Source organism: Grus americana, chromosome 22, assembly GCF_028858705.1.
Source record: "Grus americana isolate bGruAme1 chromosome 22, bGruAme1.mat, whole genome shotgun sequence".
In the NCBI taxonomy this organism is placed as follows: Eukaryota; Metazoa; Chordata; class Aves; order Gruiformes; family Gruidae; genus Grus; species Grus americana.
This window is the reverse complement of record NC_072873.1, coordinates 7,512,465-7,526,775: the sequence shown is the minus strand read 5'-3', so window position 1 is coordinate 7,526,775 and position 14,311 is coordinate 7,512,465. Positions and strand designations below refer to the sequence as shown.

The window sequence follows — 14,311 nt, the reverse complement described above, 5'->3', positions numbered from 1 at the left end:
GATTAATAATTTTCTGACAAGCTCTTCTGAAATGTAAGACATCCCAGCTAATGATACAGGCTGTGTTTCACTTTCCTGGTGCCTTTTCATTCCCTTGTTTATGTCATGCTCATTCCCTCATGGATGTTTGTTTTGAATGTTGGAATGAGAGTTCCTAAAATTTCTGGGACAGGAACATGTGATTGAAGACTGAACACTCATACCAATTGCTGGAAGTGTCCTGTACCTACTAGGGACACTGGCCTGGGGCATTTCTAGGGGGATTATTTTCAGCCCCATTGGCAGGAAAGACCAAGCTCCTCTCAGCCCTGCAATCATTGACCTGTCCTTTTCCCTCTCTCACTCCCAGCCCTTTCTAATTGTTTCTGGTCTTTCTCTTCCCAGGCCGGTGCACTGCACTGATGAGTTTCAATATTTCTCCTTCTAACACCAACCTTGGGAGGGATTTTCCAGGCTGCTTGGCTTCCTCCACTCTCTAGGCCATGTCTGGGGATTGCCAGCCAATCCATGTCTTGGGCTTTGAAGTGCCCTGGGGTGCTCCAGCCATGCCAGGATTGTGCCTAGTTGAATCTGTAAGTGATCATATGTAGGCATTTTTGTTTGATGGGTTCACTTAAGTGTATGATAAATTTCTTCGAATGTATGGTGTGGACAAATTTGCATGCAATTCCATGCAGGTGAGCATGAACAAGTCTGTACATATCTGGGTCTGATCACAACAAGATGTGGTGGTCATGGCAGAGGCCCTTTCCACTTCTCTGTCCATGAGCATCATAGAACTGCAGATTCCTCAGGCCAGAAAGGGCCTAACTTCAGGAGAGCAGTGACAGCTTCCAGGTGGAGAGGTGCCCCACAGCAGGCACTGGGATCCTGTTTCCTGTGCCCTTTGTTTCCTGACCCTCAAAAGATCATGCTCTGCTACTGCAGATTTCAGAGACCAAAAAGGGCTGTTTCACTCCAGTTTGAAAATTCTGTATAATGCAACATACCAATGTTTGGAGCTCCTCAGCACTGCCTGTCCCTGCAGGCTAGGTTGCCTCTCCCCTCCTCAGTGTTAAGGAGCTCAAAAGAACAGTAGCTTTGTGTCCAGGGAGAAATGCCAAGAAATCCTGCCCACCTTGTGCAGGGAAACCTTTAGTGGATCTGCTTCTGGTGCTATGTTGGTGGTGCCTGTCTCTGTGGAGACAAGACACTAAGCTACACAGAGTAGGGAAGGTAGGACAGATGGACACCATGGCCATCCATGTATCAGAGGGAGGCAGTCAAGGTGGGAAGCCAAGGCTGGAAGTTGGTTGCTTGTGGTAATAGAAAAAAGGCTCCTGCTACACTAGCAGACTTTAACTTCAGACCAGGTGCTGTCATCTGGAAACTGGTGAGTACAAAAAGATGCATTAGGGAATTCATCAGAGCGAGCTGTGCTCAAATCATTTTTCCTCCATGGAGAAAAGACCTGTGACATCTTTAGGAGACTCCTTCCCTTAGTAATCTTAAGCACCAGTCTGCTAACCTGACCTGATGTCTCAGGAGGTTTCTTGTTTGCCAGAGCGCAGATGCAACAGATTGCAGAGGGACTACCGGGCTTGCCCTGCCTTTGGAATATTGCCCTTTGCTGTTCTTTGATGTGGGCACCAATGATAATGCCCAAAGTGTTTCTAGAGTGATTACAGAGCTCTGGGGTGAAGTAAGGGTGTGAGGGCCCAAACTGGAAAGGCTTGAGTAGAAAAGAACTCATCCAGTGGTTCAACACCTGGCTGCATGCTTTGTGTTGCAGGCAGATCTTTGGTTTTGATTGCCAGAGAACTGTCTTTGATGTATGAGGACTACTGATCATGGATGGGAAATATTTGACAAAGTCATGCAACAGCATCTTTGCAGTCTGACATGTTAACAAAGAGAGGAGAACCCTGAATTAGGTATGGCAGGGGAGGTTTACCATAAAGGAAAGAGAAATGAACGCATAAGGGGTAGAACAGGTAGCTAAAAAGCTATGTCCATGCCCTAATTCTGGTACTGCACTAGTCTTAGTTTTAAAACATACTGGTTTTAAATAAAAATGGAACAACCAAGCTGTTCCCACACAGTAGAGGTTGAGTGCATCACAATTAATGAGTGCACCCTCAGCAAATTTGCCAACAACACTAAGCTGTGTGGTGTGGTCGACACGGTGGAGGGAAGGGATGCCATCCAGAGGGACCTTGACAGGCTGGAGAGGTGGGCCCGTGTGAACCGCATGAAGTTCAACAAGGCCAAGTGCAAGGTCCTGCACGTGGGTGAGCGCAATCCCAAGCACGACTATAGGCTAGGCGGGGAATGGATTGAAAGCAGCCCTGAGAAGAAGGACTTGGGGGTATTGATTGATGAGAAGCTCAACATGAGCCGGCAGTGTGCACTTGCAGCCCAGAAAGCCAACCGTGTCCTGGGCTGCATCAAAAGAGGTATGACCAGCAGGTTGAAGGAGGTGATCCTGCCCCTCGACTCCGCTCTTGCGAGACCCCACCTGGAGTACTGTGTCCAGCTCTGGGGGCCCCAGTACAGGAGAGACATTGAGCTGTTGGAGTGAGTCCAGAGGAGGCCATGAAGCTGATCAGAGGGCTGGAGCACCTCTCCTGTGAGGACAGGCTGAGAGAGTTGGGCTGGTTCAGCCTGGAGAAAAGAAGGTTCCGGGGAGATCTGACTGCGCCTTTCCAGTATCTGAAGGGGGCCTACAGGAAAGATGGTGAGGGACTGTTTATCAGGGAGTGTAGTGACAGGACAAGGGGTAGAGGGTTTAAGCTGAAGGAGGGTCGATTTAGATTAGATGTTAGAAAGAAATTCTTTACTGTGAGGGTGTTGAGGCACTGGAACAGGTTGCCTAGAGTTGTGAATTCCCCCCTCCCTGGAAGTGTTGAAGGCCAGGTTGGATGGGACTTCGGGCAACCTGGGCTAGTGGGGGTGTCCCTGCCCATGGCAGGGGGTTGGAACTAGGTGATCTTTGAGGTCCCTTCCAACCCAAACCATTCTGTGATTCTGTGATTCTATAATTCTATAAGGGGAGAGCAAATTATGTCATCTAGCTGGATTGTGCAAAGATGTATTTGGTTTGTGTGGCAAGATTTTGGTAGTGGGGGACTACAGGAGTGGTTTCTGCGAGAAGCTGCTAGAAGCTTCCTCCATGTCCAACAAAGCCAATTCCAGCCGGCTCCAAGACAGACCCACCGCTGGCCAAGGCCAAGCCAATCGGCGCCTCTGTGATAACATATTTAAGAAGGGAAAAAACAAGTTAGAGAGAGAGCTTTTTGCAGCCGGAAAGAGGAGTGAGAAGATGTGAGAAACTCTGCAGACACCAAGGTCAGTGCAGATGGAGGGGGAGGAGGTGCTCCAGGCGCCGGAGCAGAGATGCCCCTGCAGCCCCTGGTGAAGACCATGGTGAAGCAGGCTGTCCCCCTGCAGCCCATGGAGGAAGGATGAGGAGGTGTAGAGATTCCACCTGCAGCCTGTGGAGGACCCCACGCCAGAGCAGGTGGAGACACCTGAAGGACGCTGTGGCCCGTGGGAAGCCCACGCTGGAGCAAGCTCCTGGCAGGACCTGTGGGCCCATGGAGAGAGGATCCCACGCTGGAGCAGGTTTGCTGGCAGGACTTGTGACCCCATGGGGGACCCACGCTGGAGCAGTTTGCTCCTGAAGGTCTGTACCCCATGGGAGAGACCCACGCGGGAGCGGTTCGTGAAGAACTGTAGCCCCTGGGAAGGACTCAGATTGGAGAAGTTAGTGGAGGACTGTCTTGTGTGAGAGGGACCCCACGCTGGAGCAGGGGAAGAATGTGAGGAGTCCTCCCCCTGAGGAGGAAGGAGCGGCAGAAACAATGTGTGATCAACTGACCGCAACCCCTATTCCCTGTCCCCCTGTGCCACTGAGGGGGGAGTAGGTTGAAAACCGGGAGTGAAGTTAAGCCTGGGAAGATGGGAGGGGTGTGTGTGGGGTGTTCTGAGATTTGATTTTATTTCTCATTGCTCTGCTCTGTTTTGCTTGGTAATATATTAGATGAATTTTTCTTTAAGTTAAGTCTGTTTTGCCCATGACAATGATTGTTGAGTGATCTCTCCCTGTCCTTATCTCGACCCACGAGCCTTTCGTTATACCTTTTCTCCCCTGTCTAGTTAAGGAGGGGGAGTGATAGAGCGGCTCTGGTGGGCACCTGGCCTCTAGCCGGCAGAGGTCAACTCACCACATAAGAATTTGACGCTGTCCCGTACAACATCTTTATCTCCAAATTGAAGAGACATGGATTTGATGGATGGACCACTCAGTGGATAAGGAATTGGCTGGATGAGGTAATTCTCCCCCTCTGTTCTGCTCTGTTGTAGTTTAACCTGTCTGGCAGCTGAAACAACCACAGAGCCATTTGCTTACTCCCCCCCTCCTAGTGGGATGGGGACAGAATCAAAAAGGAAACAAAATTAAAACTCATGGGTTGAGATAAAGACAGTTTAATAGGACAGAAAAGGATAATAATAATAATAACAATAATAATAATAATAATAAAAAATAGACAAAACAACTGATGAACAGCACAATTTCTCCCCACCTGAAGTGAGGTGATTCTCCCCCTCTATTCTGCTCTGGTGAGACTCTAGTGGTTTAACCCAGCTGGCAGCTAAAACTGAAGCCAAGGCTTCCTTCTGCCCCTTGGATACATGCTCCCAGAAAGCCTCCATCAAGGGGAGACTAGACAACTTTGTCCAACTTATTCCGGGACTTTGTGTTCTTCCCCTTCCTCCAAACAGGCTTTGAAGGATTGGCAAATGGGGATGCAACGGAGTAGAATTGGAGGTGTTAGATTATGTAGTAAAATCCCAGGCTGCACACCCACAAAGAAAAAAAAGAGACAATGACAAGTGGGGAAACCCTATTAATGCCCTCAGCCAGTTAGTTCCAGGACCATAACAGGACAGTGGTCAGCCCATTAAAGGCTCCAGAAGCCCAGAGGCACAATGGCAGGTGGCGAACACAAAATAAGGTACTGAGAGGAATGGATACTCTAGGCCTCATTCCCATTGTGTAGATGTCAGACACATCAAGAAAAATTAGTCTGCCTTTTCTAGTTGCTGCCTCTTTCGGGCAGCTCTAGGTTCAAAAGTGGTCTCACTAGCTTTGACTGATATTCTTGGGCACTGTTTGGAACAGCAGCCCTAGCACATCAGAGTAATTGAACTGGAGGAGTCTCAGAGGGAAGACTGTACCTACCCAGGTCTGGGACTGTGGAAATCAACTTACCCCAGACAGAAAGTTGATACCAAGCCAGAAGGTCTTTTCCTCTGCATGAAGGTCCCTTATCTACATCCTGGCCTATCCTGTGGACAGCAAGTTGTTTCTCACTGCCCAAGGACAAAGAGTTAATGACCCTCTCGGGGGCACAAAGTTGCCAGCGGTTCCCATTCTGCTTCCTATCTACCCTTTTTCAATACTATGCCTTTCCTTGGCAGAGCTGTGCCTCACTCCACAACACATTCAAGGCCAACGGCAGGAGTGATTCCTAGAGCTGAGCCTGGTAATGTGCACATCCAATGTCTCCTGTCTGTCCACAGCACCAGCAAATCAACCTATGGTCAGGGGCTGCAGGATGAGTCCAAACATTACCGTAAAATGTTCCATCTGGTTAATTCATAAGGAGTAACATGGCCAGCAATAGATGTTTTTTTCTCTGAATTTGAATTTCATAGAATCATAGAAAGGTTTGGGTCAGAAAGGACTTTAACGATAACCTAGTCCCAACCCCCTTTCCATGGGCAGGGACACCCTCCACTAGATCAGGTTGCCCAAAGCCCCATCTAACCCGGTCTTGAACACTACCAGGGATGGAGCATCTACAGCCTGTCTGGGCAATCTATTTCAGTGTCTCACCTCCCTCACAGGAAAGAATTTTTCCTTATATCTGATCTAAATCTACCCTCTTTTATTTTAAAGCCTTTCCCCCTTGTCCTTGTCTCACTTCTGTTGTTCAGGTTCATGTCACTCTATCTGGCTCACTTCTGTTTTTCATGTCCACTGAGTTTGTGGTAAGTTCATATGGCTTCATTATTAATCCCAACATATAGGTATTCTTTCATATAATACTTGAAAATTTCTTTCTAGACCTGCCCCCTCATCTCACAGAGATGATTAAAATGCTGGCACTCCTGAAGCATCCACAGTCCTGTGGGTGTAGACAAAGAACTCCTGAAGACACAGTTGTGTTTGAAATAGGGGCTCAGGAACACCAGGGCCCATTGGACCAGATGACATTCCCCTCACACCATCTCCATTGCCCTGCCACTTAATACCCTTTTGCCTTCAAGTCACAAATGTGAAAAATGGGCATGAAAGGGGGAAGAAGACTCTACACATCCATTTTGCAGATAACACAAATCCTCCTATGCACTGCTTCTACATGCATGCCCAGGGAGACAGAGAGTGAGCTGTCAGGAAACAGACCACATCTGCACTTCGAAACTCCACCTCTTCTAGTTGTGCTGGAGGAAATGCTGGCTGCCTGTCTGGGGATACACAAGATCCCTGCAAGACCTACAAGGAAGGCTAAGTCAATGCAAGGAGAACTGAAATGCTGCAGAAGCACCGGCTTGTAGCTGGAAACCACAAAGGGAGGTGGGCGAGGAATAGTCCACCTCTCTTCATCGGTTGAGAGACAGAGAGATTGGAGCTAGAGATGTCTTATGGCCAGAAGTGCACTGGGGAGAGATGGCAGGGAGGAGCACAGGGGCATGTGAGGAGAAACCCGTCACACAACCGCTACCACACCTGCCACAGGGAGAGTGGCCCTCCTGAAGCAAGAGCCGCCCACCAGGGAGGGCTGACAGGTGCTGATGGATGCAGAACCAGCTCCCAGTGCCACCACCACCAGCCAGAGGGGCCGAGAAGATGGACTCCTCGCTCGGGCAGTGATTGGGCTTCCCAAGCCCAAGCACGGCATGCTCAAAGGCTGAGGAGGGCATTAGTGTGCAGGGATGCAGCAAGACAGGCCCTGAGGGCTGCTGGCCCTGCAGGAGCCAGGGACATCTTCCTCAGTTGAGAGAGACAGTGTCTTGAAAGATGCCCACTGCCTGTGTCTCACCCTCCCCTTCCTCCAGGAATGCCAATGGCTCTCCTTTACGCCTGCAAGATCTCCCCAGAGCGACGCCTTTCTCTCGGGAAGAGAGAAGGACCACACAGAGGCCCAGGCTGGGATGCAGCAAAACTTTAATGAGTTGAAAGAGGGAAAGGAGGTCCTCTGAGTGGGGGCCACACTACAGGGAGCACCAGGGGTAGCTAGGAGTCTTTGCCCCTTGGCCGAGGAAGTGTTTGCACTGGGTGTCTCTCTGCCCACCTGCCTGCCTGCCCCCGAGAGGGAGAGAGGCAGCAGGTCCTTCCTCGGATGGTGCTTAGCAGGTGCTCACAGCCCAGGGGAGCAGAAGGCAGCACAGAAAGAAGAGAGAGAAAAGTGAGTGAGAAACAGGCAAGTTAGGCAAGGGCCATGATTTCAGAGAGCCCAGGCGTGCCTCTTCCTGCCTTTCTTTGCAGCTGGAGGCATGGAGGCTCAGTCCCTCTGAAAGTGATGGCCAGGATCTCCATGCTGAGTCCATTACCGTCCTCTGGGTTCCCGGGGGGCCTTCTGCAGCAGCTTTAGCAGGGGAGGCACGTTCTCCCGCAGTAGCGGCTGGAAATGCCAGAGAGGTCACAGCACCCAGAGTTGATGGGCACTCCCTGACAGCTGAGGATGCTGCCAACGGCAGCGGAGGTGGAGGACCCCACAACGGTGTTCTGCGGGAAGGAGCTGAGGATGGGTCCGGGCAGGGTCACCACCACGGGGGAGGGCTCAATGACGACGGTGGAGTTCTGGCACTGCCTGACACAGGGCTCGTTGCAGCTGTTGGCCAGCGGGGTCGGGCCGCAGGGCTGGCAGGGCAGGCACTGGCTGTAGCAGGACATGTTGCGGGGATGGAGGTGCACCTGGAGAGAGAGGGCGGGGAGGAGCATGAGGAGTGCGTGAGGAGCAGCCTGTCACCCCACCATGAGGGAGCCGAGGCACGTGCTGGGTGAGGACCTAGAGGCTGTGCAGGGGGACCCACGCGCCGCTTTGCCTGTCCCCTTGGGCACTGTGCAAAGAGAGCCAGGCCCAGGCAAGCTCTTTCCTAACCAAGAACCCCAGAGTCCCCTCAGCTCAGCCCAGCCCCAGCCCCTCTCCCCGCCAGACCTTCTCCCCGCCAGACCTTCTCCCCGCTTCCCCTCCCAGGACAGGCAGCCCCCAGCCCCGGTGTAGGACCGAGCTTCCAACTCACTTGCTTCCGAAGGAGAAGAGGAGGAGCGAAGCGAATGAGAGAGTGAAGAGCTGGGATGGCTTTTATACTGGTCCTGCACTGCCCCAGGTCCAGAGGAAGCCTCTGTGGAAGTAATAATTTTCTGAGAAGCTCATCTCAAATGCAAAACATCCCAGCTAATGATACGGGCTGTGTTTTGGTTTCCTGATGCCTTTTCATTTCCTGACCCACTCCCCCTTGAAGGCTCCTTTTCAGTGCTGAGGTGGGAGGCCCAAGGATTCCCGGGACAGGAGCACATTGGTGCCAGCAGAAGATGAGTCCCAAGTGCCTGAGGGGTCGCGTGCAGGACATTGGCCCGGGGCACTTGTGTGGCCTTGTTTGCAGCCCCACTGGTGGGAAGGGCCCTGCTGCTCTTGGCCCTGCAATCCTCACCTGGATGCCAAAGGGCTGCTGGGCGGGACGATGTGTCGCGTCCTCTTGCTCCCACCCTCCAAGCTCTCTTGAAGATCACTGCTCATTGCTTCTACAGGTGGGTGGTCAATGATGCTGCTTTTGACTCTCTTCCTCCTAATACTGCTCTGGGGAGGCCTTGGTGCATCTCTTGGGCCTCCTCCGCTCTCCGGGCTCTCTCTGGGTGTTCCGTACCACCACCACCAGTGTGTCTGGGGTCTTGTTCTGCCCCAGGGTCCTCCAGTCCTGCCTTGCCAAGGACCTCCCCTGTGGATCCTCGGTGACTTCACAGTTGCTCATGCGTAGGTAGGGGTGCTTGCTGACTTGCCCTTGTGTGCATCGTGGTGCAGTGTGCAAGGAAATTCCACACAGGCATGAGGAAAAACTCTCCTGCTGTGAGCGGGGCCAAGCCCAGGAGATGTTCCACAGGCTGCTTGTGAACTGTCCATCCCTGGAGACCATCAGGACCACATGGGGCAGGGTTCTGATCCACCTGCTCTTGCTGACCCTGCTCTGACCCTGATCATCTCCAGAGGCACCTTCCAATCTCAACAACTGTGGGATTCAGGGCCTCGGTGATTGGCTACTCATTGGCCATGATGCTCAAGAAGCCACTGAAGTTCCTATCTGTGCAGAGGAAAATCTTCTTGGGCAGCTGTGTGTTCCAGCTCACAGTCATGGCCTACGACTGAACTGTGGCCATGTCGTAGCCCATGCCAGGGAAGACCTGTGCCATTGCAGCGGCAGGCCTGAGGACTGGGGTCACTCTCCCCTTGTTGGCACCAGCGGCACTCACTTTTGTTTGCCCAGCCGCATGCCCAGTGTCATTGACTGCTTCTTCTCTGAGGCACCACCCGTGCTGGCCTGTGCTGAGAGCTGCTGGACTAGTGTGCTCCTCGTCTCCAAATGTGGCACCGATTCCCTCATGTGCTTCCTCTCCTTGTTGGGCTCCTATGGGCCGATTCAGCTCTCCTCCATGGCAGCAGAGATGGGAAGAGAGACGCAAGGCACTTGCCACCCAGCTGTGGTTGTGCTGTGCTCCAGTCCATGGTCCCTGATCTTCACCCGCCTCACTACCAGCCTCACCTGGGACAGAGGAGTGTCCGTCTTCAACAGTGCTGGTGCTGCCTCTCCTCAAGTCACTGATCTAGAGCCCAAAGAAACACAAGATGAGGGAAGCGGTGAGAAAGTTGGAAAGAGAGTGCTATTCACCACGATGTGCAAGGACGGTGAAGGACTGGGAGCATCGAAGCGGGGCAAGCTGCTTTCTGGAGCAGAAGTGGGATGGAGAAGGAGATGTTGCAACAACACTGGAGAAGGATCCACACACTGGATGGGAAACATGCAGAGGAGGGAAGGGAAGGGAAGGGAAGGGAAGGGAAGGGAAGGGAAGGGAAGGGAAGGGAAGGGAAGGGAAGGGAAGGGAAGGGAAGGGAAGGGAAGGGAAGGGAAGGGAAAGCGAGGCAAGATGATTTAGTGGGGTTGGCTCAAATTGAAGGGGGATTACTCCTCAGCAATATGGGACACATTATGGGATGCACTGTGAAAGCATGTGGGGATTGCTCAAGACTTACAATGGGATGTTTATGGAAGGGACCAAAGGTGGGGAAAGGGAAAGATCCAGGTGATTTGGACAGGACTAAATGTGGCAAAACAGAGGAATAAAGGGATGTACAGGACCAGTCACATGTGAACAGGTGGATCCTCAGTAAACTTGTCTGGCCACCGCCTGAGCCTGATAATTGCAGTGTCTCCTATCTTCTTATTAATTAAAATTCTACTTATTTCTCACCATAAGGAACTCTCTGTTCTGTGTAAGTTCATATGTATGGAGGTCTAGGTGCCAGCAACTGGAGTGTGACCTTGGGTAAGAGGGCGCACATGTCTGGGGTGTTTGCGTCTGCTGGTGGATCCAAAGGACAGCTAGTGGGTAGACTGAGTGTCTAAGCTAAGCTACTCCAGATATACAGAGACATAGTTCCCACTAAAGGAACCTCTTATCAGCCAGAGAGAGGAACAGGATTATGCCCTTAGTACTCTTTTCTTTTAATATGAATGCTAAGTGTGCCTGCCTGTGTTCAGCCATGTGGTTTTCTTGTGTGTGCATGTGCGCGTGCGCGCGTGTGCTTACTTGGAATATATTCTGAGCCTTCTTACTGGTTGGCTCTAGACACATGGAACGATAGAAGAATTTCTACTGGGCTACCAGATTTGGTACCCCTTAACAGCAAGTGTTGCAGCTCTTCAAGGAATCTTAGCCACGTAGGTCACGTCCAGCTTGGCCTTCAAGCTAAGCCAGAGGGGAACTAGATCACAGAGATAACTCCTCTACACAGCACTGTTTGTCTTCATGTCCCCCACCTGCATTTTTGTGGTCGCTAGGGTCACTTGATCTGACAAGGATATCAGCGTGCTAGGAGGAGTCATCCTGGAAAGCGTGTCAGCTGGAACTTTCCTTTACCTCACCATTTTGGAGATCCTGCCCCAGAAGTGGTCTCAACAATTCCCCATTCTTCTTTAGCTGGGATCCTTTCTAGTAGCAGTCATCACAAGTTGGACCTGATGACTAAGGCACTGCATCTAGGTTGGGGGTGGAAGGAGAACATTTTCCTTCCAGGAACTACCCATTCCAGCCCCCAACCACAGGAAAGGACTTGTTAGTGGGTGGAGAACACCCTCCAGAGGATGTAGCATGAAGCATTTTCCTTTGGTCATGTGCAGTGCCTATCAGAGAGAGGTTTCTGTAGCTTGGTGCTCAAGGCGTATTTCCGCGTGCTGGGTGGGACGCAAAGGGGTGGGGCGGGTGTACTCAGTCTCCTAGGATAGTGGTGGAGAAATGGTCCAGGGGCAGCAAGTCAGACATCCTGAAGGTTCACCCCTGCTTTGTTTTCTGAAGTTAAATGAGCATAGAACTGAATGAACACTGCAGAAGGGAACTGCATTGGGACCCTGAAGGAGGATTAAGCCCTTGGAAAGCTGGAAAAATGAAAGGAATCATGAGAGGCCACACCAGAGGACCTGACCCATCTCACCTGACTCCAGGTTGTAGAAGGCTACATAATTACACTCTGAACTGAGTCGCTTCATTTAAATGCATGTCTTTAGTTGGGACAAAACCAGATCTGGGCTAAAAAGAGCATATTCAGAAGCCCATCTTTAAAGCTCATAAGAAATCAACGGCATCTGCTACTCATCTGTTTATTCATCCTTCCCATGGGTCTAATATTGGTGTCGAATCTGTGCATCTCACTGGACTATTGAAGAGATGTTAGACAGAAATGGATCCCCTTGGCACGCACTGGGCCACGTAGAGTTCCTAGAGGAACAACTTTTCCACAGTAGCATGAGACGAAGACTCAAGGCTCCTGCCGACCAGGTTGCACATAATGATTTAAAGACATGTGAGCAATCCCCTCAAGGAGACCTAAAGGCTGGCACACCCAGCCCTGCTCCTACTGAAGTGTGGAATGCTTTTTAGCACTCGTTAAGACTTGGAAGATAAGTCATTCCCATGCGGCTAATTAGGCAGCTGCTCCAGTTTTGTTGGTTGGTTTGTTTTTATTGGCAAGCGAGATGGTAAACGGGAGGATTTTAGTAAGCTCTCAAGACAATGGCATTTCTTTCTGTCGTCTTTGCTCTGAGCCTTTGCCTTTTGTTTCTAGTAAAGACAAGACATTCTGGTGTTGCAAATTCAGTGGAAGTAAATGGTGAAACAGAGATTTACGAGTGTCACAACAGTGAAAGGGCCTCCTCCACTCCACCTGATTCCCCCAAACTCCCAGGACGCGCTGCAGAAAGAATGAGGTGCTCTGAAGGCATACCTTGTGTGTGACCTGTGCTTAGCACTGATCTCAAGGTAGGTTTATGACAGACCTGTTGCCACAGGAGTCTCTGATGTAACAGGTGTGAATGCTGCTGGCCACAGTTAGGGCTAGGGGTCGTCTCAGATACCTTCACCTTCTTTCCTGCGTTCATTTCCTCGCCATATCCATACAGACCCCTGCATCATATCCCCAAATCTTCCTAACAGGAACACCTGGATGTGTGGGATGCTCAGTAGCATCTCAAACCAAAGGAGGCACCAGCAGGCATGTTAGCATCTGAGTTGAGCCAAGGATCTCCACTGAATAGAAGCGACACCAGAGTCATGGTCTGAATTACTTTATGACTGGAAAGGTGCATGGCCAAAGGAAGACAGTTCCCACCCCAGGATCTCGCCGTCAGAAAAAAATGGTGCCACGCTTGCCCCAAAACCAAGGTCACATTTCAACCCAGATTGCTTTATTCACTTCCCTGATAAAGAGAAGTTCAGCATTTGGTTTCAATTGCCAACATACAGTAGCCCCCACCATTCCATTGCCTCTAAGGAAAAAACAAGCCAGAGAAAGATATTACCTTCTCTTCTCAATTGGGCATGTGCTTCCCTAAGGCCCTCTTCTCCCTCTGCCTCTTGCCATTGCACATCCTAGGTGAAAGCCAGATGCTTGCAGAGGTACCCCTGGGATGGAGCCCATTCCTTCCCATGGTCTCTTCATCAGTTTGCAGGAGAACCAGATTTGTGCCCTGAAACCCACACCTGGTTGGAGCTGTCAGTGCAGGCAGCAGGCCTCCTGAGCACTCTCCCCAGTGCCTCCTTGACCTCTCTGTTCCTCAGACTGTAGATGAGTGGATTGATGAGAGGTGTGAGGACTGTGTAAAAAAGGGAGACCGTTTTGTTGAGCTGTCTCAGTGGCACTGTTCTGGGCAGCATGTAGACTATGATGAGGGTCCCATAGAAAACAATGACCACAGTGAGGTGAGAGGAGCAGGTGGAAAAGGCCTTGTGCCTCCCCATGCTGGACGGGATCCTCAGGACGGCAGCTATGATGCAGACATAGGATGCCAGAGTGAACAGAAATGGGAAAACTACATCTGGGAAAGATAATATGATAATAAGAATTCTGATCATCCCAGTGTCACTGCAGGAGAGCTCTAGCAATGGAGCTTCTTCACAGAAGAAATGGTCAGTTGCACTGGGGCCACAGAACCTTTGGTGAGATATGAAAGATGTGATTCCTGTAGAAATTAGCGGTCCCGCAACCCATGATCCAGCCACCAGTTGGAGACATACCTTCCAGTTCATGAGGCTTGCATAAAGCAGGGGTTGACATATGGCCAGGTATCGATCATAGGACATGGCAGCCAGCAAGTAACACTCAGAAGTGGCAAAAGTGCCAAAGAAGAAAAACTGTGCCATACATCCCTGCACAGAGATGGTCGTGTCTCCAGTGAGGAAGCTGGCTAGCAGCCTGGGCGGGATGGTGGAGCTGTAGCAGGTCTTCAGGCCAGACAGATTCATCAGGAAGAAGTGCATGGGTGTGTGGAGATGCGGGTCTCTGACCATCAGCACAATGATGAGGATCTTCCCAACCATGGTCACTGTGTATGTGGCCAGACAGAGGAGAAAGAGAGGTGTCTGGAGCTCACGGGCATCCCCCAGTCCCAGCAAGAGGAACTCCATCAGCAGTGTCTGGCTGACCCATTTTCCTCTCTGCATGCTGTGTTGTAGATCTTTCTTCTTCCCACTCGCCAGGTAGGTGAGCTGCAAGAT

General features: G+C 51.1%; 2 protein-coding genes across 2 annotated transcripts; both read right to left on the bottom strand.

Annotated features, from left to right (window-relative positions):
- Positions 1-7,636: 7,636 nt before the first annotated feature.
- Positions 7,637-9,021, bottom strand: LOC129195266 (feather keratin Cos2-3-like). The gene is made up of 3 exons (XM_054801077.1): positions 8,917-9,021; positions 8,293-8,394; positions 7,637-7,963 (listed from the first exon to the last, which is right to left on the bottom strand). The coding sequence occupies exons 1-3, from the start codon at positions 9,019-9,021 to the stop codon at positions 7,637-7,639; spliced, it is 534 nt and encodes a 177-aa protein (XP_054657052.1).
- Positions 9,022-13,255: 4,234 nt separating this feature from the next.
- Positions 13,256-14,257, bottom strand: LOC129195265 (olfactory receptor 1020-like). The gene has a single exon (XM_054801076.1). The coding sequence runs from the start codon at positions 14,255-14,257 to the stop codon at positions 13,256-13,258; it is 1,002 nt and encodes a 333-aa protein (XP_054657051.1).
- Positions 14,258-14,311: the final 54 nt, after the last annotated feature.